This window comes from Mauremys reevesii, linkage group 1 (genome assembly GCF_016161935.1).
Source record: "Mauremys reevesii isolate NIE-2019 linkage group 1, ASM1616193v1, whole genome shotgun sequence".
In the NCBI taxonomy this organism is placed as follows: domain Eukaryota; kingdom Metazoa; phylum Chordata; order Testudines; family Geoemydidae; genus Mauremys; species Mauremys reevesii.
Window position 1 is genome coordinate 241,297,026 of NC_052623.1, and position 23,010 is coordinate 241,320,035.

Sequence of the window (23,010 nt, forward strand, 5' to 3'; positions counted from 1 at the left end):
TTTTGTGCCTTGGCCTTTCTAATTTTGTCCCTACATACTTGTGTTATTTGTTTATATTCAACCTTTGTAGTTTGACCGAGTTTCTATTTTTTATAGGACTCTTTCTTGAATGTTAAATAATTGAAGATCTCCTGGTTAAGCCAGGGTGGTCTCTTGCCATACTTCCTATCTTTCCTACATGCAGGGCCGGCTCCAGGCACCAGGGTAGCAAGCAGGTGCCTGGGGCGGCCAACGAAGGGAGGGCGGCACGTCCGGCCGTTTGGCGGCAATTCGGTGGTGGGGCCGTCACTCCCTCTCCGAGCAAAGGACCTGCCGCCAAATTGCCGTCGATCGCGATTGCAGCTTTTTTTTTTTTGTTGTTCTTGGGGCAGCAAAAACACTAGAGCCGGCCCTGCCTACATGGGGGGATAGTTTGCTCTTGTGCCCTTAATAATGTCTCTTGGCAGTTTTTCAAACTCTCGAACTGTTTTTGCCTTTAGACTTGCTTCCCATGGGATCTTTCCTAACAACATCTCTTGTATATGTACCACACCAAACAATCTCAAGGTGCTACTGTAATACAAATGATTAATAAGGAACTAGATGCTGCAGTGCTGTTGTCATTTGATAATCATCTTTTTGCTTTTGCTGGCTCAGGTAAGCAATCATTGTCAGGTCTCACTTGTAGTATGTAAAAATTGGTGAAGGTGAAATGGATACATTTATGACACTCGTTGAAAAATACAGCCATTTTGCATTGTTTGCAGTTGTACACAATAACATTGCTTCTAGAGGTAGGGTCAGAGGCTGCCCTTGCTTCACCTACTTAAAACCCACTGAACGACTGTACATCTGATTTTTGTGTAAACAACACACCTCTTAGCATTAACCATTACTTGTTTGTTTATTTGAATATATTTCAGGATTTTTCTTTTCCAAATTGCTGATTAATGCTGTAAGAGAAACTGGTTTCAATGGAGGTAAGTTCGCAGTCAAGGACAGCAAATTAAACAGTAACAGGACAGCTTCTCTGTTTGGCGTCTGATAGCAAAGGGAAAAATATATGTATGTTTAAAGGTGGTTAGAATATGTTTAGGAAGGGTGACTAGAAACACTGGCCCCAAATCTCAGTTTCCCTAAGCCTTTTTTATAATGCTCTATGCTAGGTAGAGCTTTAAGATGATAAAGCCAGGACCAAAGCTAAGGCCAATTACTGTATTCAATCTTTTTAGTCAGTGCATAACCCATTAGAAGAAAGCATATTGTGAATGAAATCTTTTATGGGAGCCTGCAAATGCGTCACAAATAAAGCTGAGAAGCACAAGCTTCCTATCATAAATAATGTGCTACTGTATACATGTAATAAACACTGGTAATTCCTGGAAAAATGAATGTTGGCCTGTTTTAAGGGAAGTCATGAAGCAGTCAGATTAAAAAATGTTAGTCATCATCTTCTGCAACAAAGAATGAACTATCCAATTATATGTTCCAGGGTCTGATATATATTTTGCAGTGTCTACACCTGAGATTTAAGAACTCATAGCATTTTGCCTCACTAGCATTGTTGCTAACCTTAATCATAAATAGAGGGGCTTATTTAGCCATTTTTTAATTCTTCACTGATCAGAACCAAAGTAAAAAAACCGACATCAGCTACACATTGGTGGCTTCAATTCTCCTGGAAAAGACAAAGGATCATATTCAGCTCTCAGTTACACAGGTGCAAATGCAGAGTAACCCCACTGATACAGGGTACTTCTGGGAGAACTTTATTCTGTGTGTTTCTTAACATGTATTGAGTTTGCAAAAGGAAGTCATGATATTTCATATATCTAAAAAAACAGTTTGATAAGTTTCATGCTGGCGCAAGGTGTCAAATGGAGAGTGACCTGTAAAGTGATGACCTCTATCCATTCACAGAAGAAGCACAACATAGGCAGTAGCAGAGCAAATTGCCCAAAATGGTAGCTCTGATTTGGCCTAGAGCCCTAGCCCTAACCAAAACCCAATCCAAATTGGGATCCCAATCCCAATTTATCACCTTCTCTTTTACTTTTTATCATGATTATTTAAATGGTGCTAGTGTCTAGAGGCCTCAGTCATGGACTAGGACTGCATTGTGGCAGCGTGCAAATTACATAAAAAAAAGACAGTTCTTGCTCCTAAGAGTTTAAAGTCTAGGTAATCTCTAGTTATTACAAACCGAGATTGGATTTGAACAGGTAAAAGTGATAAGACCCAGGGCTTTTCATCTCCTCAAGCCATCTAGTCACCTATTTGAAAAATGTTTGATACACAAATGGCAGCTGCTTTCAAATGTTACAAATAATTCCAGATAAACAAATTCAGTCCAAAGTAATAGTACTGTTCATTGTCATTCAAAAGCTTACTAGATGTGTCTCATCGTGCACTTGCCACTAGCTTACAAACTGAAAAGCATTAGAATGATTTTAGAAAGAGAATCACAATTCAGAAACAGCTTTCCTAGCTACACTAGAGGAACATAACTATTGAATGAAGCATGTCTAGTCACTGGCTCATGAAGCTCAAGGTTAACATTTTCTCTGTTTTTAAACATATGTTAAAAAAATGATCAAAAACTTAACATAAATGAGAATTTCCTTGACATTTACTATACAACCACTATCCTACTTCCACTAAGTCAATGGGAGTTTTGCCATTGACCTAACTGGACGTGAGAGAAGAAACAATTAATATTTCTATTATTATGATTCACATGTATTGATTTTATAAAAGACCCTTGCACAAGCCTCAAAGCACTTCACAGAAGGTGACATTTTTTAAACTGCCTAAGTGACTTAGGGCCCTATGTCCCATTTTCAAAAGTGACTTAGGCACTAAGTCCCCTGGAGTTTCAAGAGTCTTTGGCTGCCAAGTACCTAAGACATTTTTGAAAATGGGACTTAGAAGCCTAAGTCATCTAGGCACATTTAGAAATGTTACCCAGCATTGCAAACTAATATAACTTAAGCACTTGCCTAAATGCTTTGCTGAATGTAAGCCAAAAGACCCAGTCCTGTAAGATGCTGAGTGGATCCCCACAAGGTGTCGAGATTCCATTGAAGTCAATGAGAATCAAAGCAGCTCAGCTTCTCACAGGAAGCATTAGCTACTTTGTAGGATTGGACCTTAAAATGTAGTGTTTCTGGTGTCATTTTAAGACAGGAAGTGAAGAATATCATATGGAAATGGAACTGCAATGAGAATTGAATAAGGCAGAAGGTAGTTTACCCAGGCCTTGATTTGTCAGCGTTTTTCTTCGGTTTTATTCTGGTGTTACTGCTGTGGTGAATCAGATCCTAAACTGGTAATTAACTAAGAAGCTAGGAATAATAAACCTCTTGCAAAACCTTCATAGTGTTCCCTAGTGTACTGCATCTTTAAAGACTATGGGGTTGATTCTCCACTGCCCTGTGAAGTCATTTATATCTGGTCATGTTGGTTGTAAATCTCTACCACTCATTTTAGCAGTTTACTCCCAAATTGCAGTCAACTTGCCCAGACATAAATGACTACACAAGGCGAAAGGCCACAGAGAATCAGTCCCCATTAGGTCCTTGGTTTTACATTTTGAAATGGTCTTATCAAAATACGAAATTCAGATCCTCTTTTACTTACCTATCAAAATGTGAATGCAGCATTTTTTGCATTTCCCCCGAAACAGATGATAAAAACACAAGCGCCTAAAGTATTCTGGGTCTGAACCCGCAAAGCATCAGCTTCGGTGAAAGCAGAAAGCACTCAGCATCCTGGTAGGAAACTCTCAGGACCACACAGAACTGAGCTTATTGCCTACACCCTATTTCAGGTGTAAGGGATGCCATCAAGTATAGCAGAAGAAACCCAAAGGCTTGAGCTCACATGTTGGTAGGAGAGAAAAAAGAGTCAAGGGGCTAAACATTCACCTGGTATAAATTAGCATAGCTCCACTGGTTTCAATGGACCTATACAGATATATATTAGGTGAGAATCTGACCCATTAGCTGTAACTTCTGCTGTGCCTGCATTTCTAGTCCAACTGAATCCTCAAGTCCAGACTAGTGGAGAAAGAAGCAGATTGTCATATGCAATTCAAAATGAAAAGAAAACAACATTTAATTGCTGCCCAGACTTACAGGGACTAGCGCTGGGCAAATAATTCAGAGCAAATAATTGACAACTTATGTTATGTTTTTCAGTTTTTTAGTTGGTCACAGACAGATTGAATAATCAATACATTTGAAAAAAATCTCAAAGTTATTAGTAAAAATTATTCCTGTCTGCAAATAATTCTTTGTCCATATCTTGCTAGAGAGCAATTCACTGGAGTACTGAATATTAAAAATTCAAGCTATTTTGAAGTCACAATGGTGGTTTTTCACTCCCTAAGTATGGGGGTTGATCTACATTTTCTGTTGACATCGAACACTCACTGACTTCAGTGGGCTTTGAATCAGACCCCAAGAAAGCAGAACTCTTTGACACTGGTTTCTTGTGCAGCTATTTAAATTGTGAATTCAGTATTCACTTTTCATTAGTATTCTTCACTATTCACTTAAAAGTTACTGATAATGTGAAAACTCCTGCCAATAAATATGAATATTTGTGGAAAGTGAAAGCAAACAAGGCACAAACATTGTCTGGGTGAATTTGTTAAAAAAATTGAATGAATATTCACAGAAATATTGTCACAACGTTTGCCCAACTCCTTACTGACCTTCCTTCCTGAACACAGCCTGCATAGCTTGGTGTATTAAGATGTCCTTTACTTTGAGGCAGTGAGGTACTGTCATGACAGCTGACTGAGATGTTTGCACTTCACAAATGCTTTGTGTGTACAACTGTTCATTCACTTTGCAGGACTCAAACTGCTGGCAAACTATGTAAAAGAAAGATGCATAGATGTGCTGATCCATCCCAGCCAGCGGAGGAACGGTGATGATCACTCCAGTCTACCTGCCATATACAGAAGCACAAGGCTAGCTCTCAGCAGAGACATATGGTAACTGTGTTGCAATCCTTTCTCTGGTTAGGTTTCACTTCCAGCATGCCATCCTTTCATTGCCAAGTTATCCAAAAAGAAGCAACTTTGAATTTACATTTGTAAGAGGAGTTTGGCTGCTTGTTTTGGACTTCTTTTGATACCCATTTCAGCTTGTGGTTGTTGAAAAATCTGGCAACCCTCTGCAGCCTAGTGAGTGGGACTAATGGAGTCAAATGACAGCCTGATGAACACATGGGCCTTATAAAAAGGGTGGAGAAAACTCACAGAGATAACCTGCAGGAAGCAGGTTAGGCTCATGTGGAAAACCCTGAGGTAGGGTATGCAGGATACAGGGAACACCAATGAGTGATAGATTGCAAGAGGAACTTCAGGGAAAGCAGCATAGGGGTCAGCAGTCTGTAACAGAACAAGGAAAGATTTAAAGGTAGCCCAGGAGGGACAGAAAAATCTTTTGGATATTTGGCTGGACTTTTGTTACCCTGGAAGGGGTTAAATTTGCTTAGTAACTTGGATGGGGGTCCAAACTACATCATGAACACCTTTCCATGTGAGAAAGGCCAAAGGGACGCACCTTGGAGAAGGGAAATGAGGCAGGAAGTACCGGCAAATGTCATGTTTGTCCAGAAGGGGTGCAATGAGATGACATATAGTGTAAAGAGATTAGACCTACTATTAATACAATAGATAAGGAAAAATGAAGTGGCACAATACAATGGAATAAAACATGAATGTGATTACCTAGTGTCCCAGATCAAGTGTTTGAATCTAGACTATGACCTGTCAGGATAGCAAAAGAAAAATCACTCAGAGGATATGCAATAATACTTATGCAATGCATTCAAGGACTTGAACATTTGTTTTAAAAAATCCAGTCTCATGCCAGAAAGTATAATTGTTAACTCGTTTTCTAAATGTGTAATTTGAAGTGAAGGTGCGCTTGTCCACAGTCATACACCTAGTGAATGACACAGTTGGGAATGGCCTGATTCCCAGCTCCCTGTCCTAACCATTAGACAACATTCCCTCTGTTTGCAGCAACAAATGTAATACAGTAATTGGAAGAAACTTTCTGAATTTTTCATAGTTCTAAAACAAAATTAAATTGAAAATGTTAGACCAGATCCTCAGGTGACATAATTCACAAAGTTAAGATGATTTACACCAGATAAAGATGATTACACCCTCCAAGACATGGCAAGGCTTCTGGTAAAAAAATCATTGGAGGGTGGAATCTGTCCTTTAAAATACAGTTCTCCCTAAGGGACAAAATTATGCTTTGTAACAAACAAGTGCAAAATAAAAAAGAACATTAATATCTTATGCCCATCTTGTATTTGCATTTAGACTAAGAAACAACCACAGTCATCACCACCAATCAAAGTTTTTTTACTCCAGTTTCCAGGGCTGCAACTTCAGGTGGTTATTTAAGGTTTTAAGAATGAGAAATTTGCCAGATAGGATGACCAAGGGCAATATGTGAGGAAGTAAAAACAGTACTACAGAACTGAGCTGACCCAGCAATATATAGAAACACTGGCATAGAAAACAAGAAGGATGTTCAAGGTCTTTCAAAGGGCTCCCCACTGCACTCAGTGATTGTGGAAAATTGCCAGAATGGAGTACTCTCCCCTGAGCCTAATGGATAATCCCTACTCCAAAGGAAAGTGAAATCCACAAGGTCCCTGCCAATATATGCTGGAGGAAAATTCCTTCTGACCACAGATTTGCTGAATGATGTAACCCTGTGCACATGGGCAAAGGAGCACCATGGATAAGAATCTAATGCCACTGTGCCTTGCCATAGCATTGGTATCTGACAGTCAACACAGCTGGCAGTTTTTCAGACAACAAGGGATCTGTCAGTTAACAGCATCCATCTAAAATTCTGTATGTGAATTTAGTGCTGAATAACTGTGCTGGATGGACAGGCCTGGACATGGAAGTCTACTGAGAACAGGTACAGTGGCCAGCTGTGATCCAATGAATTGAGCATTGGGTTAGGGGCCAGGACGATTCTATTCTGGACTGTAACAGAGACTCATTATGTGACCTCGCACAAGTCATGTAACTTCTTTGTGCCTCTGTTACCCCATTTGGAAAATGAGGATGATGTTGCTTACCCACCTTTCCAAAGCACTTACACCCCATACTGACTTGCAACAGCAAAACAACCTACTCTTGGACCAGAGATTGGCTTCCTTCAACACCTCCTATCTGCGGGCCAGAGACTACATTTCTCATTTCACACTCCACTCACAGGCCACACTAGTTTGCCTTTGGCCACCATCCTCCACTAAGAGCTGAAGATGCCACTGTCCCCCAGCAACTCTCCTGCTAGTAGTCTAATACCCATCCTAAAGTCCAGCCATCAACTCTGGGCTGAGTTACAGAACCCCAGTACTGAACTCACCCACACGCATCTTGCCTGAGATTACTTTATACCTGACAAAGAAACACGGAAGCAGCTTAAATAGTCATATAATGAAAGATCCGACTGTTGTAATTCATGTTTTCCTTAGGAGAGGATGGACATGAGCAAGACGACAAAGGTTAATTTTTTTTTAAAAATTAGCTTTCAGATGCTGTAGTACTAAGTGAAGATGAAATCATTCACAACCTTAATTGTGCTTTCATGCGGTTTGTAGTCAATGGGCTAAATTCACTCCAAGTTCATACTAGCTTCTGCCGGCCTAAATCATGGTGCAGGGTCCCGCTCAGAGGAAATCTGCAAGGAAGGATTTGCAGTGACACCCCCTCTTCTTTGCTGGGAGGCATAAAAACAGAGTGCTGCCCCAAAATGGGAGGTGCTGCCGGTGAAGGAGGAATGACTTGGACTCCCTGAGGATGTGTCTATTCAACACATCTGCATTTCCACCTCCAGCTGCAGGATTCTTTAGGTGTTTCTGATAAAAACTAAAGCTACCTGCCCCTGGCAGAACTCGAGAGAGGACAAAAGTAGAACTCCCTGCCATTCCCCCATGGAGAATCATCCAGAGCATAACAGGCTTCATTGGCCCATGAAGTAGTGTTTTACACCCAGCAGTGTATGTGGGAGGGCGGGAGGGAAGGAAGACCCTGGCCCTGTATATACAGTGTAATCAAATTCTTATTTAACGATAGACTGCTCTGCTCTCTTTAACTCCTGACCTTTTCAGTTTTAAAAGGCCACCATCCAGGCTATTCATCCTGTGTATCTTCCACAAACAATGAAAACTAAGAATAGCTCTGGTGCTGAGTCAGCATCCATGCTTTAACTGGTAGTCTTTAATGGTGGGTCTCAATGGGATGCTCTCTCAGCTTCTGGGCGTGTTTCCTCACAACTAGCAGGGGAAGGCCAGTGTGGGAATAAACACTGGAAATGAATGAGCAAATAAGAATGAACCATTTGAAGGGACACCAATAATGGGTCAAATTTCCCCTAACAGAGCCAGCAATGAATTTGGCCCAGCATATTTAAAAACAAAAACCTCTCTGCCACATTGAAGTGTAAGTGGCATCTCAAAGTGAAAGACATTTAAAAAAAATACTTATCACCATATATGCTGTTTGCTACCTTTTGTCTTTCATTCAGTTTTGAGAGTGACATTCTGTTTATTCTGAATTTCAATTTATTTCTGGTTCTGATCTGCCAGTGCAGTGTTATTTAGCTTACAATCCAACAGGGAAATGAATAATACACTCCTGCTGCAAACCCAAAAACTTAAAACTAAATCCTTCACGACTGTCATTGGGAAAAAAAAGGGATGAAAACATTTCTATATGTATTAAGGCTGACTTAAATAAAAGCAAAATCTTTAAACAAAACCAACCTGAAATTTCAGAACAAATTGATAGTGTCCCTTTAATGTGTGTGCAGAAGAGTGGGCATGAAGAAAGAGGCAGAGGCTGTTATGCAGAGACCAAAAATGAAGTTTAAAATCTCAAAAGAAAAAACCTCTAGTTTTGTAAAGAAACAGTAGATAGAGAATCAATCTAGCTAAGCCCTCATCAGACCCCAATCACTGTCGTGTCTGAGCACTTCACAAATATTAATGCATGTATCCAAACCACACCTTTGTGAGGTACAGAATTTTTATATCAGATTAGGAACAAAGGCACAAAGGGAGATTACAACCAACATTCTTCAGTGTCCTGTACCTTGTGTAGTCATTTACACCTATGCAAAGTGGAATCGGATTGGATAACATTTGATTGGTGACCATTCTGATTGGATAGTATTTTACAGCCACTTTCCAAAGATGTAAGTTATTACACAAGGTGCAAGACAGTAGGAAATCAGGACCTAAGGCCCAGATCCTTAAAGGTGTTTAGGTGCCTAACTCTCATTGATTTCAGTTGAAGATGAGGGCCTAAATGATTTGCACAAGGTCACAGAGGAATTCTGTGACAAAGGTTGGACTTGAACTCTGATCTCGCAGTCCCAGTACAATTTCTTAATAACAAGACACAAACAGGGGGCCTTATCCTCTACTCTGTTACACAGATTTTATACCAAAATAATTCCACTGAAGTCACTATACTACCATAAAACCAGCGTGACAGTGGAAAATCAGGCCCAGAGTGTTTTCAAGAATGGCCATACTGGGTCAGACCAAAGGTCCATGTAGCCCAGTATCCTGTCTTCCAACAGTGGTCAATACCCGATGCCCCACAACAACAGGATGTTGTGAAGATCAACACTATAACAGGGTTCTAAAAAGAACTAGATAAATTCATGGAGGACAGGTCCATCAATGGCTATTAGCCAAGATGGGTAGGGATGGTCTTCCTAGACTCTGTTTGCCAGAAGCTAGGATTGAGCAACAGGGAATGGATCACTTTGATGATTACCTGTTCATTCCCTCTGGGGCACCTGGCATTGGCCACTGTCATGTTATGTTGACAACATCCTCTGGCAAGGAGTTCCAAGTGTTGACTGTGCATTGTGTGAAAAATACTTCCTTTTGTTTGTTTAAAACCTGCTGCCTATTAATTTAATTTGGTGACCCATAGTTCTTGTGTTATGAGGAGTAAATAACACTTCCTTATTTACTTTCTCCATACCAGTCATGATTTTATAGACTTCTATCATATCCCCCTAGTCATCTCTTTTCCAAGCTGAAAATCTCTCCTCATATGGTATCTGTTCCATACCCCTAATCATTTTTGTTGCCCTTTACCGAACCTTTCCCAATTCCAATATATCTTTTTTGAGATAGGGCAACCACATCTGAACGCAGTATTCAAGATGTGGGTGTACCAGGGATTTATATAGAGGCAAAATATGATATTTTCTGTCTTATTATCTATCCCTTTCTTAATGATTCCTAACATTCTGTTCACTTTTTTGACTGCCGCTGCACATTGAGTGGATGTTTTCAGAGAACTATCCACAATGATGCCAAGATCTTTGTTGGGTGGTAACAGCTAATTAGACCCCAACATGTTATATGTATAGTTGGGATTATGTTTGCCAATGTGCTTTACTTGGCATTTATCAACATTGAATGTCATCTGTCATTTTGTTGCCCAGCCACCCAGTTTTGTGAGATCTTTTTGTGGCTCTTTGCAGTCTGCCTGGGACTTAACTATCTTGAGTAGCTTTGTATGATCTGCAAATTTTGCCACCTCACTGTTCACCCCTTTTTCCAGATCATTTATGAATATGTTGAATAGGACATATGTGAGATAGTTTAATTTGGGGAAAATGTATTTAACTTTTCTTTAAAGATATTTACAAGTATAAACATTCTACACCTCCAAAGAAAAGTAAGTCCTAGAACTTTGTAACCTAAATTTTCTCCTACCTTCCCTTTCTGAACATGGGGCAAAAATAAGTTTAAAATACTCAAGTATAGATGATTTTATGTGCTCCAAATTGATATAACATCAGCTATTAAGTAATTGAAAATCATTCATGTGTGACACATTTTAAAATAGCTTACATTAGGATGGAAAAATGTAAACTTAAAACCCTGATCTTGCAAATATTTATGCTAGTAGCCTCACAAATTTCAGTGAAACTCTTTCACATAGGTAAAGTTACTCATGTGCATAAGCATTTGCCTGATGAGGCTCTAAAGTTGTCCATTAAGCACCCAAAAGTCAGAAAATGACAGAGGTAAAGTTGTATCCTGTGTTTCTGTAGCCCCGTCAGTCCCAGGATATTAAAGAGATATGGTGAGTGAGGTAATATCTTTTATTGGACCAACTTTTATTGGTGAGTGTCAAGCTTTCGAGCTTACTCAGAGCTCTTCTTCAGATCTGGGAAATGTACTCAGAGGGTATGTCTACATAGCAATATAAGCCCAGGCTCAAACCTAACCCCCCTTCCATCCACACACCAATTCTGTTAACCTAGGGCTTGAACCAAGGGTCCCAGGACCCTGCAGGGCTGGAGGGTCCAAGCCCATGTTAAGCTGTGACCAGGGCCGGCTCCAGACCCCAGCGCGCCAAGCGCGCGCTTGGGGCGGCATTTTGCCGGCAGGGCGGCAGGCGGGTGCGGCGGACCTTCCGCAGTCATGTCTGCAGGAGGTCCACCGGAGCCGCGGGTCCACCGGACCTCCCGCAGGCATGACTGCGGACGGTTCGCTGGTCCCGCGGCTCGGGTGGACCTCCCGCAGCCATGACTGCGGATGCTCCACCGGAGCCGCGGGACCAGCAAACCCTCTACAGCTGCGGGAGGTCCACTGGAGCCGCGGGACCAGTGAACTGTCCGCAGTCATGCCTGCGGGAGGTCCGGTGATCCCGCGGCTCCGGTGCACCTCCCACAGGCATGACTGCGTGGGGCGGCCAAATTCCTAGAGCCGCCCCTGGCTGTGACGGAGGGTCTGAGCCCTATTGCTTTCCTGTATGCATGAGGCCTCAACTTGACTCAGGTCCTAGAAGTCCTTTGACTGTATTCCATAATTCCTTGGGGCAACGCCCTTAATCCACTCCATGCTGACAATCATGGTGCAGTGTATTGCACTCTATTGCAAATGGAATCCACACATCTTTGCAAATTGCAGCAGCTGAGGTCAGCATGAACCCATTACCTGCAGAACACCAGTCTGCAAGCACACCATCAAAAAGCCTGCAGGGTTTTCAATGGAGAGAGATCAGAAGCTTTTTGTAAAGAGAGCTACTTCCTGGTCACAAGAGCACAGCCAGATTTTGGTGCATGCTGCCTGGGCAACCCTGCACGTGCAGCTCCAGGAAGCACCACAATGGGAGGGGGTGGAAGAACCTGAGAACAGAGTGGGGACTAAGCCACGGCCCTGCAGCTCCCGGCTCAGCACAGCTTGTTGGGGGATGACCCCAACACCTGGCTGCCACTCCTCCTGCAGGGCAACCATTTGGTCCTGCTGCACTCTCCCTTGCTTCTGGGCCACCTCCCCCTTCAGGGGCTACATGTGCTGAGGCGCCTGGCCAGCATGCACCGTGAGGGTGGTGAGTGGGAGCCAGCCCCAAAACTTCCCCAGGGATCCCTTATCTGCGGAGGCACTTCACCGCTCCTCAGAAAGGGGTGGGGGGGTTTCCTCTGAAACTTACATTTTATATCAAACTTCAAAACAGACAAAAATCAATACGAAAACAACCCAATAAAAAACACCTTCATCGAACATCCCATTTTAAAAAAGCATTGCAAAGTTTCGTTTTAATAGTTGACAGCCCTGGAGACTGATGTCTAGAGCCCTGCGCATATGTGGATATCCGCTTTATATCTGCAGACATCCGCATCCGTGGATCATTTTTGCAGATCGGATGCGGATACAAATTTTGTATCTACGCAGGGCTCTACTGATGTGCCCTTATTTTGAGGATATTTAGGACATGGGCATTTTCCTGCCATTGTGACTCAGCCTAGAGGTGGAGAGCCCAATTCTCAGATTAGATGGTAGGCTTCTCAAACTGTGCAGTCGTAGGCCTAAAACACTCCGGGGAGGGGGGGCTGCTAGCCACTCTGGGATAGGGTTACTCAGGTCTGTGCACTGCAGTGTGGACACCAGAGCCCTAGGTTCAAGCATGGGTCAGAAAATCCTTAATCTAGGGTTAAAATGCAGTGTAGACGCTCAAGCCCAGGTTTCCCTGACACTGGTCAGCTGACTCAGGTCTCACGAACTACAGGCTTATATTGCTGTGTAGGTTTCAGAGTGGTAACCATGTTAGTCTGTATCAGCAAAAAGAACAGGAGTACTTGTGGCACCTTAGAGACTAACAAATGTATTTGGGAATAAGCTTTCGTGGGCTATTGATTAGTCTCCTTAGAGTTGGTATGGCAACAGCCATTTTTTCATATTCTCTGTATTTTTATATATATATATCTTCCTACTGTATTTTCCACAACATGCATCCGATGAAGTGGGTTCTAGCCCACGAAAGCTTATGCCCAAATAAATTTGTTAGTCTCTAAGGTGCAACAAGTACTCCTTGTTCTTATTGCTGTGTAGGCATACCCTGAGCATCACAGCTAAATACAAGGTGGAACAGATTGTTTAGCATAAGTAGTTAACACATATTTGAAAGGACCATTCTAGGTAAAGTGGCCCTTTAGCACCCCTACAGTCATAGGGGGGAATGACGGGTGGGCAAAAGGCAACGGGAGGGCAGCGGTTAGTGGCTTATAGATTCTCGTAATAGGCCTTAAATCCAGCGTCTCTATTCAGTCCATGATTTTAAGTGTCTAGCAAAGATATGAATTTACGATCCTGCGCTCGTCTTTTGAAAGTGTTGTGCAGGTTTCCTTTGAGGATGAGGACTGATAGGTCAGATATAGAGAGTGAGCAGGATTAGGGCTGAGGAAGCCCCAGAGAGGGCACAGAACCTATGTGCTGATGACCCTGTCTCTCCTGAAGATACCAGAGATCTGCAGATTTCAGGAACTGAATCCGCTGCTTGTCTGAGGAGGAAGGCCAAATCCACCACCAGGTTGAATGAATCAGGAGGAAACTAGTTTTGTTAGTTTCCTTTGTTAAGGGAATATTGTAAGATTTTCTAGCCCACTGCAACTCCTCCAGTTGTTTTTTCCATTAAAGGGTATGATAGGCTCACATGTTATTAAGCTCCTCATTTTCACGTGTATTAGATTCAGTCACAGATTTAATTAACTCACAAAAAGAAAAGTGCAATTGAAGAAAGAAATTAATCTTCATCAGGCATATGTTTATGTCTATAACATATAATGTTACTCTGATGTGCTTGCTACCCAGAGATTGAAAAAGCGAGTGTGTGGGTTTTTTATTCTTTCAGTTTGTAAGGAGCATAAAACACAATTATGCCTGCAATACATTTCAGAACATTTTTTCCAATGACCTTTTAGGGCACAGTGAAAAAAAATTACAGGTAGAGCTGGTTGAAACGCGTTTTTGGAAAAAACAAACAAAATATATATTCTGAAGTTTTCAAAATGAGATTTTTATTATTTGGGGTGGGGGGGATCGTGAATTATTAAACAACACAAGCACTAATGCAGAATCTTGAAGCACCTCACTGTTCACCTTTCGCCATGATAAAAATTGACCATTCAAATCCAACTGTTTGTTGCCTGTCTCCTACCCAGTTCTGGATCCATAACTATACTTTGTCTTTAGCCCCATGACTACTTAGTTCCCTTAGTAGCCTGTTGTGAGGTATTTTGTCAAAGGCCTTTTGAAAGTTTAAATAAATTATATCATCTAGTTTTCCTTAATCACCTATTCTATCGATCCATTTGAAGGACTTTCCTTTGCAGAAAATGTACTGGTTATACCCTACCATGACCTTCCAGGTTTTTAATTCTACTTTTTGTTATAATTTCTACCAATTTCCCTGGTAGAGATATAAGGGCTTATTTGTCTATTTTTCAGGATCACCTCTAGAGTTTTTTTTAAAAAAATACATGTACGTTTGCTTCCCCTCACCGCTTTGCTATAGCAGCAGTACGAGAGAAACTAAGAGCCGTAGATTTTCTCTTAACATACTGTGACAGCTCATGCCAGAGCCCCAGGTCAATTCACTTGTGTATTAGAATAGATCAAAGTGATTATTAAATGTATAAGAGTATTTGATGTTTAAACTTCATGAAAACTAGTGGGATGTTTCTTGCATTCTTTTTACTTATCTGTGTCCCATTATAATATAGTAGCAATAATAATAATGATAATTCTCCTTTCCTTTCCTTAGCTAATAAACCTTAGTTAGTTTACTACAGAATTGGCTGCCAGCATTGTCTTTGGTGTAAGACCCCAGATTAATTGGTACTCTAGATAAGTGACTGGTCTCTTGGGACTGGAAGCTACCTAAATGTGGTGTGATTTTTGGTTTAAATAACCTTTTATCACAAAGTCCTGTTTGTCTGGGTAGCAAGACAGGCTGAAGAGTCTAAGGCAGTGGTGGGCAATCTGCGGTCCATATGCGGCGTGGGCCTGGCCGCCACTTCCCGCAGCTCCCATTGGCCGGGAATTGCGAACCGAGGCCACTGGGAGCTGCGGGCAGCCATGCAAATGTAAACAAATAGTCTGGCGGCCCACCAGCGGCTGGCCCGCAGTCCGCAGTCTGCCCACCACTGGCCTAAGGAGACTGTCTGTGACTCCATGGTAAGACTGATATAGCGTTTCTCTGGATTGAGGCCAGAGCTCTCAGTACATTGCAGAATCAAGCCCTACAATAAGACAATGAGGGGAGGATGTGGGGGAGGAAGAAATGACCATTTTTTTCCAAAGCATTCCAAAACATGAAAACCTTCCTCTTTCACACACTTAATATGGGAAATCATGCAGCAAGGTATGTTACTAAGATTTTGTTGGGTTTTGCCAGCTGTCTCTTCAATACAGTCTCTGGAGGAGACAGCGGGAAACAAGTTTTCCTACTACAGTTTGCCAGCAAAATGAAAACATGACAATGAAAAGTGACAATGAAAAACAGTACATATGTGCGATAGTGATGAATTTGCTAAGACAAAAATTTGCATTAAAAAAAACCAATGCCTTTTGCACTGGTGATTACTATTATGATCGCTATCAAACTCCCAAATTAAAATGTGTGTGAGACATACATACACATAAAATACATGTGTTTATTCATCCAAAAACTACATTAAAATAACCCCTAAATCAGGAAATTCCGTGGACAGACTTAATCCTGCTCTTTTCTGTGCCTGCTTTATAACAGTCATAAATTAGATGCTACTGTTCCACTAACAGAAGATCACACAACCTTAGATATACATGTGTGGAATCTTGAAATGCTACAATTAAAAACTGAATAAAAGTAATTTATTATCAGAATGGTTCACTATATCATTACGCCATAGACATGGTATATGATAAGTTAACTTCTCTCTTAGGTAAATGACTTGCCCAAAGTCACCCAGGAAATCTGTGGCAGGGATAGGAATTCAATGTAGGTCTCCTGAGACCCCTTCCCGTACCTTTATCACAAGATAATCTATGGATATCCATAGATGGGTATTCACTTTTGTTAGCATCCATTTACTACATATTTTCTTTGCAACAAGCAGCGCAGCATCTTTAGGTGCAAGATAGCCAGTTAATTACAAAGCTAACTTAGCTGTGAATTGAGGTGGTCAATATGCCAGCAAATTTTGACTATCAGTTGAGTCACATATAGATTGTATAAGTAATGTTCATTGTGACCTTTCCATACAGTATAAATGACTTTCTCTGATTGTCTGGCACTCACAGAGCAGTAGGTGATACTGTAAGAAACTGTCCCTAGGTAACTAAGGCTGAAAAAAAATGTATGATGTTATATTGAATGTTAATAGTAGTATGTGGCCATGAAATGGAAGTAAAAATTCCAGAGTACTGCAAATACAAAAGGGCGCAGAGTCAAGTCTGCACTTGCAATATTAACTTTACTTCCTAACTTTTGAGCGCTTCATGGTTCAATAGCAATGTTCTGATTTCAAAGCTCGACTGGCTTGCAAAAACGATCAATAGTGCATGTAGGGCCTAATCTTCGGATGTTGTAAGTCAGCATAGGTCCCTTGACTTCATTGGAGCTATGTTGCTTTACATCAACTGAAGATCTGTCCCATTGTCTAGGACGGTTTGATTAGATACCACGGGAAAGACTGTCCAATGTGTCTTAGGAGGACCACAGGAGGGAGCCCCTCTCCTGCCGAGCCAGAGAGTGGAAAGACATTACAGAGTGCCATTAAAGCCAAAGCCTGCAACATTTTAAAGGATAAGCCCAGGTATTAAGAGGGAAGAAGGAAAACATGAAGGAACTGTGTTTACTCCTACTTCTTTTGTTTCATCCATTTAAAATAGGGCTTAATCCCATCCCCATTGGTAAATGGGGATGAGGGAGTGAGTGGAATCAGACAATGTAAAACTTCCATTACTTAAATGGGGCAAGACTAGGCTCATAATATGGCAAAGTGACTTTCATCTACTTTTTATGGATGAGATTCCAGTTATGCTCCAAGTAGATGCACAACGATGACATCATAAAGAGTCCTAATCAGAACATGGCCTTGTTCTGGCCCTTAGTGTTTGCACCCCTATGCTCATACATTGTAAAGTGAATCAGGAATTTGGGGTTCTACTCCTGGTTCTGCCTCTGGCTTGCTGACTTGGGGCAAGTCACCTTCATCTCTGTGCCTAAAATTCCTCATCTGTTAAAGTGGGGACAAGCATATGTATTCCTCACAGAACTATTCCTAGGCTCAAGAACCTTATATTGAAAATATTTAAGGAACATAACTCTGTCACATCAACATCTATGATATACATGAAACCTTCTCCTTGCTGAACAAGAATGAATGTGCTTTCTACCTTTTCTCAATTATACTGGGATTAGCCGTCACCAGCTGGGTCTTGGATCCAACATCCTTGCTGTATTCACTGGACAGAGGAGGAAGGTTGCATCTGCAGAAACAAAGACATCAAAGATTTTTGTCATGTTCCAGTTTCAGACTTTTTATATTGTAGGAATCTAGTTTGCACATAAGGTCATGCAAGCTGACAGAAAATTTGCAATACTAATACTGGGCCAAATGACAAACTGATTATGAGCTAAATCTTCAGAATTGCTTACACTTTATTTAAGCATCAAACTCTCCCAATATGTGTATCTACAACAGGGTATTTTTGCACTAAAATGTGGGTAAGTGCAAAATTATGCACTTTTGAAGAGATGGTTCTATATAAGTGTATTGACAGTAAACTCTGAAGCAAATAATGAAAAGTGCCTAGATTTATATATCGAATGTCCCTGCTAATAGGCTATAGGCAAAAGGATACATTATGCACAGAAATACATTTCAACTAACCTTTTTAAAATCCCATCCCCCTCTGTACTTTTCCTTGTTGGCTGACTGTGTCCCAGAATGCATCATTCTGTGACATCACAACCATCATGGACTACATATCTTGCAAACTATGAAGCTTTTGGTATTTTTGATGTCACAGTCTGAAATCTCTTCAGTGGAACAGAAAGTACCAACTGGACTCCAAAGGTGGAGGAAAAAAATATTTTTTAGTGGTTACTTAATATGAATTTCGGTGTTTGAATGCCTCCCACAACCTGGCTGTGGGAGACATTAAGTACACTACTCTACTTTGCAGGTCATTTTTAGGAAAGAAGATAGGTAAGGGGGAAGACTGAGAGAAACAATGTGACAGAAACTACTGTCACTGAAACTAGACCCAACTGCTCCACAATGAAGAGATGGAAAGTGGAAATAATGCTAAATGTAGACCAAAATGCACCGACACCCAGACATTGTTATACTCCCAATAAATACATTTCATGCAGAACCACGTCCCTTGCCTGCTTCACTCACTGAAACTGCAGCATAGACAAACAGAGTATGATCTAAGGCAGCATTTCTCAAGCTGGGGGTCCTGACCCAAAAGGGGGTTGCAAGCAGGGGCGGCTCCAGGCCCCAACACGCCAAGCACGTGCTTGGGGCGGCATGCCGCAGGGGGTGCTCTGCCGGTCCTCGGGAGGGCGGCTGGCGGCTCCGGCGGACCTCCCGCAGGCATCCCTGCGGAGGGTCCACTGGTCCCGCGGCTCCGGTGGAGCATCTGCAGGCACGCCTGTGGGAGGTCCACCGGAGCCGCAGGACTGGCGACCAGCAGAGCGCCCCCCGCGGCGTGCCGCCGTGCTTGGGGCGGCGAAATGGCTAGAGCCGCCCCTGGTTGCAAGCCTATTGTAAGGGGGTTACGGTATTGCCACCCTTACTTCTGTGCTGCCTTCAGAGCTGGATGGCCATAGGGCAGTGGCTGCTGGCCAGGCACTCAGCTCTGAAGACAGTGCCACTGCCAGCAGCAGTGCAGAAGTAAGGGTGGCCTGGTATGTGGGGGCGAGGGGGCGGTAGTCACTTCTTTTGGGGGGAGGTTGTCATAGCCTGAAATATTTTGAGAACCCCTGATCTAAGGGAAGGAAAGGGGGCATGGCCAAGTGTAATAGCCCTGCTTTTTATGCTCCCCCCCAAAACTGCGTGCTCAGAAGAGGTTAGAGCCAAGCAAAAAGTAAAACAGCCTCTGGTTGTTTTAACCTACTCGGGCAACTGCACTCAATCCAGTGGCTATGGGGACTCAAAAGTCAAGCAGGGCAGGCTCCAGCATAGACAGCAATATCATTTCATATTCATTTCCTTTTCTCCTGTTACCATGAAGACACAGATTTCTTTGGCCCAATTCAGATCCTCTTGCTCCTGTGAAAATCTACCTTTTATGTGGCACTGTACTCTTCCCCAACTCTCTTTAGCTCCCCTTTCCTGGATGTCCTGTGTTTATAGGCCTGAGCAGATACAAAAGTGTGCTCCACCAATCTGTTCCTTTGTGCACTACTTCCAGGCAATAGGTGTGTCATGTACCTGCAATGAACACTGGTTGCTCATTCCAAGTATCTACTAGATTCTAATTGCATGGAGCCTATATCCTGCCTCAGTAAAAGGTAGGAATTTGGGGGGAATAGGGAATGGAATGAGCTCAGTTTCTGTGCCAATTTCTAGCATTACCGTAGAAAGGATTAATGCTGTAATGTTCACAGATTCTAAAGACCAGAAGGGTTATCTAGTCAGACCTCCAGAATAACACAGGCCATAGAACTTCCCTGAAATAATTCCTGTTTGAGCTAGAGCATCTCTTAGAAAAACATCCAATCTTGAGTTAAAATTTGCCAGTGATGAATAATCCACCAGGATCCTTGGTAAATTGCTCCAGAATTTAATTACCCTCACTGTGAAAAATTTTGCATCTTATTTCCAGTCTGAAAGGTTGTATGCTGTAGTACGCATTCATTGCAGTGTCAATCGGGGCCAAGTAACAAGGGATGCTATTACCATCGCAGTCTGACTGCTGCCCTTGGCAAGTGTTTTCACTGCATTCAATGAACAGCCCCATTCCCTTATAACGAGGAGGAAGTACTGTGGCTGGCCCCTTCTGCAATCCATACTGAGCATGTGCGCACTGTGTTATGTCCAGAGTTGGTGGGTGGGAGGATATATTTGTCTGCACATTACACACCATTGTTTCTGTGCAATTTCAAGCATAGTTATTACTAATGCAAATCTGCCAACATCCTCTAACAAAAACAGGACGGTGCAAATGTGCATATATTTGCATAAATTCAGATACAAGCCATCAGAAGCATGGGTTTATATTCATGCTGTCAGAAAATTCCAGTGTGAAAAGATAGTATCTATCTTTTGTAGAGAGCCATGTGTCACTATTGTTTTCTCTTTTTTCATGGTTGCAATTCTTAAAAAGAAGAAAAGGGGAAGATTGACCCTTAGCTGGCTGGGTTTTTGTTTTGTTTTTGTCTGTTTTGATCATTGTTTTCTCATTAAAAAAGGGGGTTCAATAACAACAACATTTTTCTTGGAAAAATTTCTGTCAACATTTGTCAATGACATTCCAAACAAAGAATTTCAATAAACATTTTTTTAAATGTTTCAAAACTTTCAATGTCAAAACCATCAGGAAAATCCCATTCTGTCTTCCACTTTTTTCAAGTGGGAAGTAGAGGGGTATAAAAAGAGAGAAAGTGTGAAATGCAAAATTTCATGAACTTTTTAATTACATGAAAAATCTTGGGGTTTGGGGGCGGCGGGTTTCTTAATTTTTTATAAAATATACATACATCCTTGTAAACAAACTCTAATACCCCTTAGTTATTATTTCATCACTCAACAAAATCCCAACAAATGTAGAAAATCAAATCACTTTCAACACTTTGTAGTAGTGCTCTCAGAAGATCTGGTAACATATTAATAGATGCTAGGACCACCAGCAATGAAAAAAAAATGTTATCTCCTTTTATTTTCTCTTAAACATTTTTCTGTGCAGCTGCTGTGCATTTTGTCTGATGACAGACAGCAAATTTAACACCTGAATAAAATGAAATCCTAACTATGAGGAAAGCATCATTAGCAACAAGATAAATATTTGCTTAGATTTCTGTCTTACAACGGAATCTGGGGAACGTGGGTTTTGGATTATATAATGATGACAGAAGTCAAGTAAACAGAAGGTGACTTGGAGACATTTTAGTACCAGAGCTAATAATTGTCGGAGAAAAACAGAGTTCTCACTCTCAGGTTGGGTGCAGCAAGTCACTTTCAAATTGCGTGAGATCCCTCCATCAGATTAAGTTCTGCCACCCTCATTGATACTGCATAATATCTTAGACAGAGCAATGGGACCGCTTGAAAAGTAAGGTAATTACTCAGCGTGAGTAAGGGTGGCAAAACGGAGCCGCAACTGAGCACCAAGCACATCAAAAGAAACAGATTGCTCCAGTTTCCTGGTAAACTTGGTCATCTGTTGTTACAGGGAAATAAAACAGATTGGCAAGCTGGATAATGGACTTTTTGCATTTGAGAGGATAAGTCTCAGTATCTTTATATTTAAACACACATGCACAGGCAGGTCACGTTTTCACTGAATCAAGGTACACTCTCTCTCAATGCTTGTTTAAATCATTGTCCTTTATAACTGCATCGCCATAACTTTATCACCCAAACATATGAATAAATACGTCTGCTTTTATAAACCAGCCCCAGATGCATCATTTAAAATCACGTTCCCTTCATCAGTAAATCTCTCTCCCAGCTTGTGCTGCAGCATGGAATATTAAGAAATTGGCTGAGGACCCAGCTGGAAATTCAGCAAGAAGCCAGCTGGTCAGCAGAAGGCCCTTCGCTTTTTTCAATTATTTTTTAGGCTGGTTTGCACAACGCCAAGTCCCAGACAGGTGTTGGACAGACCGTGAAGTGGAAGTTTCATACTAGCAAGAAGCATGCATTTTTAATTATACCACATCCACTTATTAGTCATTTAATGAATCTTTTGGTCTTGGGCAGGGGAAGGGAGAGAAAAGAATTTCTTGAGGCCAAGAGCTTATATAAATCCTCTGACTGTTGGCCTCAAAGCAATATGGATTTGAATACACTGGTATCTATTGCATCTTTTCACTCAAACCAAGGCAATAGAAAAAATGTGATCAACATGCAGAATTCCCTGTGAGGTGGTACCTGTTTCACAGCTGAGACCCTCATGCTCTATGGGTAGCTGGTGAACCAAGAGGAAACATAAACTACCCAAGGCAGTAAGAACTGTACTATGCTTATCCCACAAAGAAGTCACTCTTTCCATATCTTACTGGTAATTATTCTTACCATATTTGTCCTCTGTACTCCAAAATCTAGATGGGTGCATTGGCCATAGAAAGGCACTCGGTGTAATTCTTTAGACAAAACTAGAGGATTCACTAAGCTTTAAAATTCTTGTTTTCAATGCATGGTCTTTTTGCCTTTCAATTATTAAACAGATGGAGGAGCAACCAGGCCAAACCTGAGTGGCACTGTGACCCCAAGTGCCAGGCCATAAGCGCCAATCTTTCAAATTTGGCTTGGTGCCATTCCCCTCCTGCTGTCATGATGGAGGGGCAGCTGGGCCAGACCTAAGAGCTGCTGTGACCCTTCGCACCAGGTCACAACATATGGAGCAGGGAGCGAAGCTCAGCCCCACAGGCAGGAGCCACTGCTGCAGAGTGAGTTTATTAAAATCATGGAAACAAACAGGAAAAGCACAGTATCCAAGAAATTTTCA

At 41.7% G+C, this 23,010-nt stretch overlaps 1 protein-coding gene across 2 annotated transcripts in view; it reads right to left on the bottom strand.

Moving 5' to 3' along the window:
- ST8SIA1 (ST8 alpha-N-acetyl-neuraminide alpha-2,8-sialyltransferase 1) overlaps window positions 1–23,010 on the bottom strand; it is a 237,303-nt gene that overhangs the window by 41,705 nt on the left and 172,588 nt on the right. For both annotated transcript variants that reach the window (XM_039486598.1, XM_039486589.1), the window contains one exon: window positions 17,725–17,817. In XM_039486598.1, coding sequence (XP_039342532.1) covers window positions 17,725–17,817 — 93 coding nt within the window. The remainder of the gene's footprint in view (window positions 1–17,724; window positions 17,818–23,010) is intronic.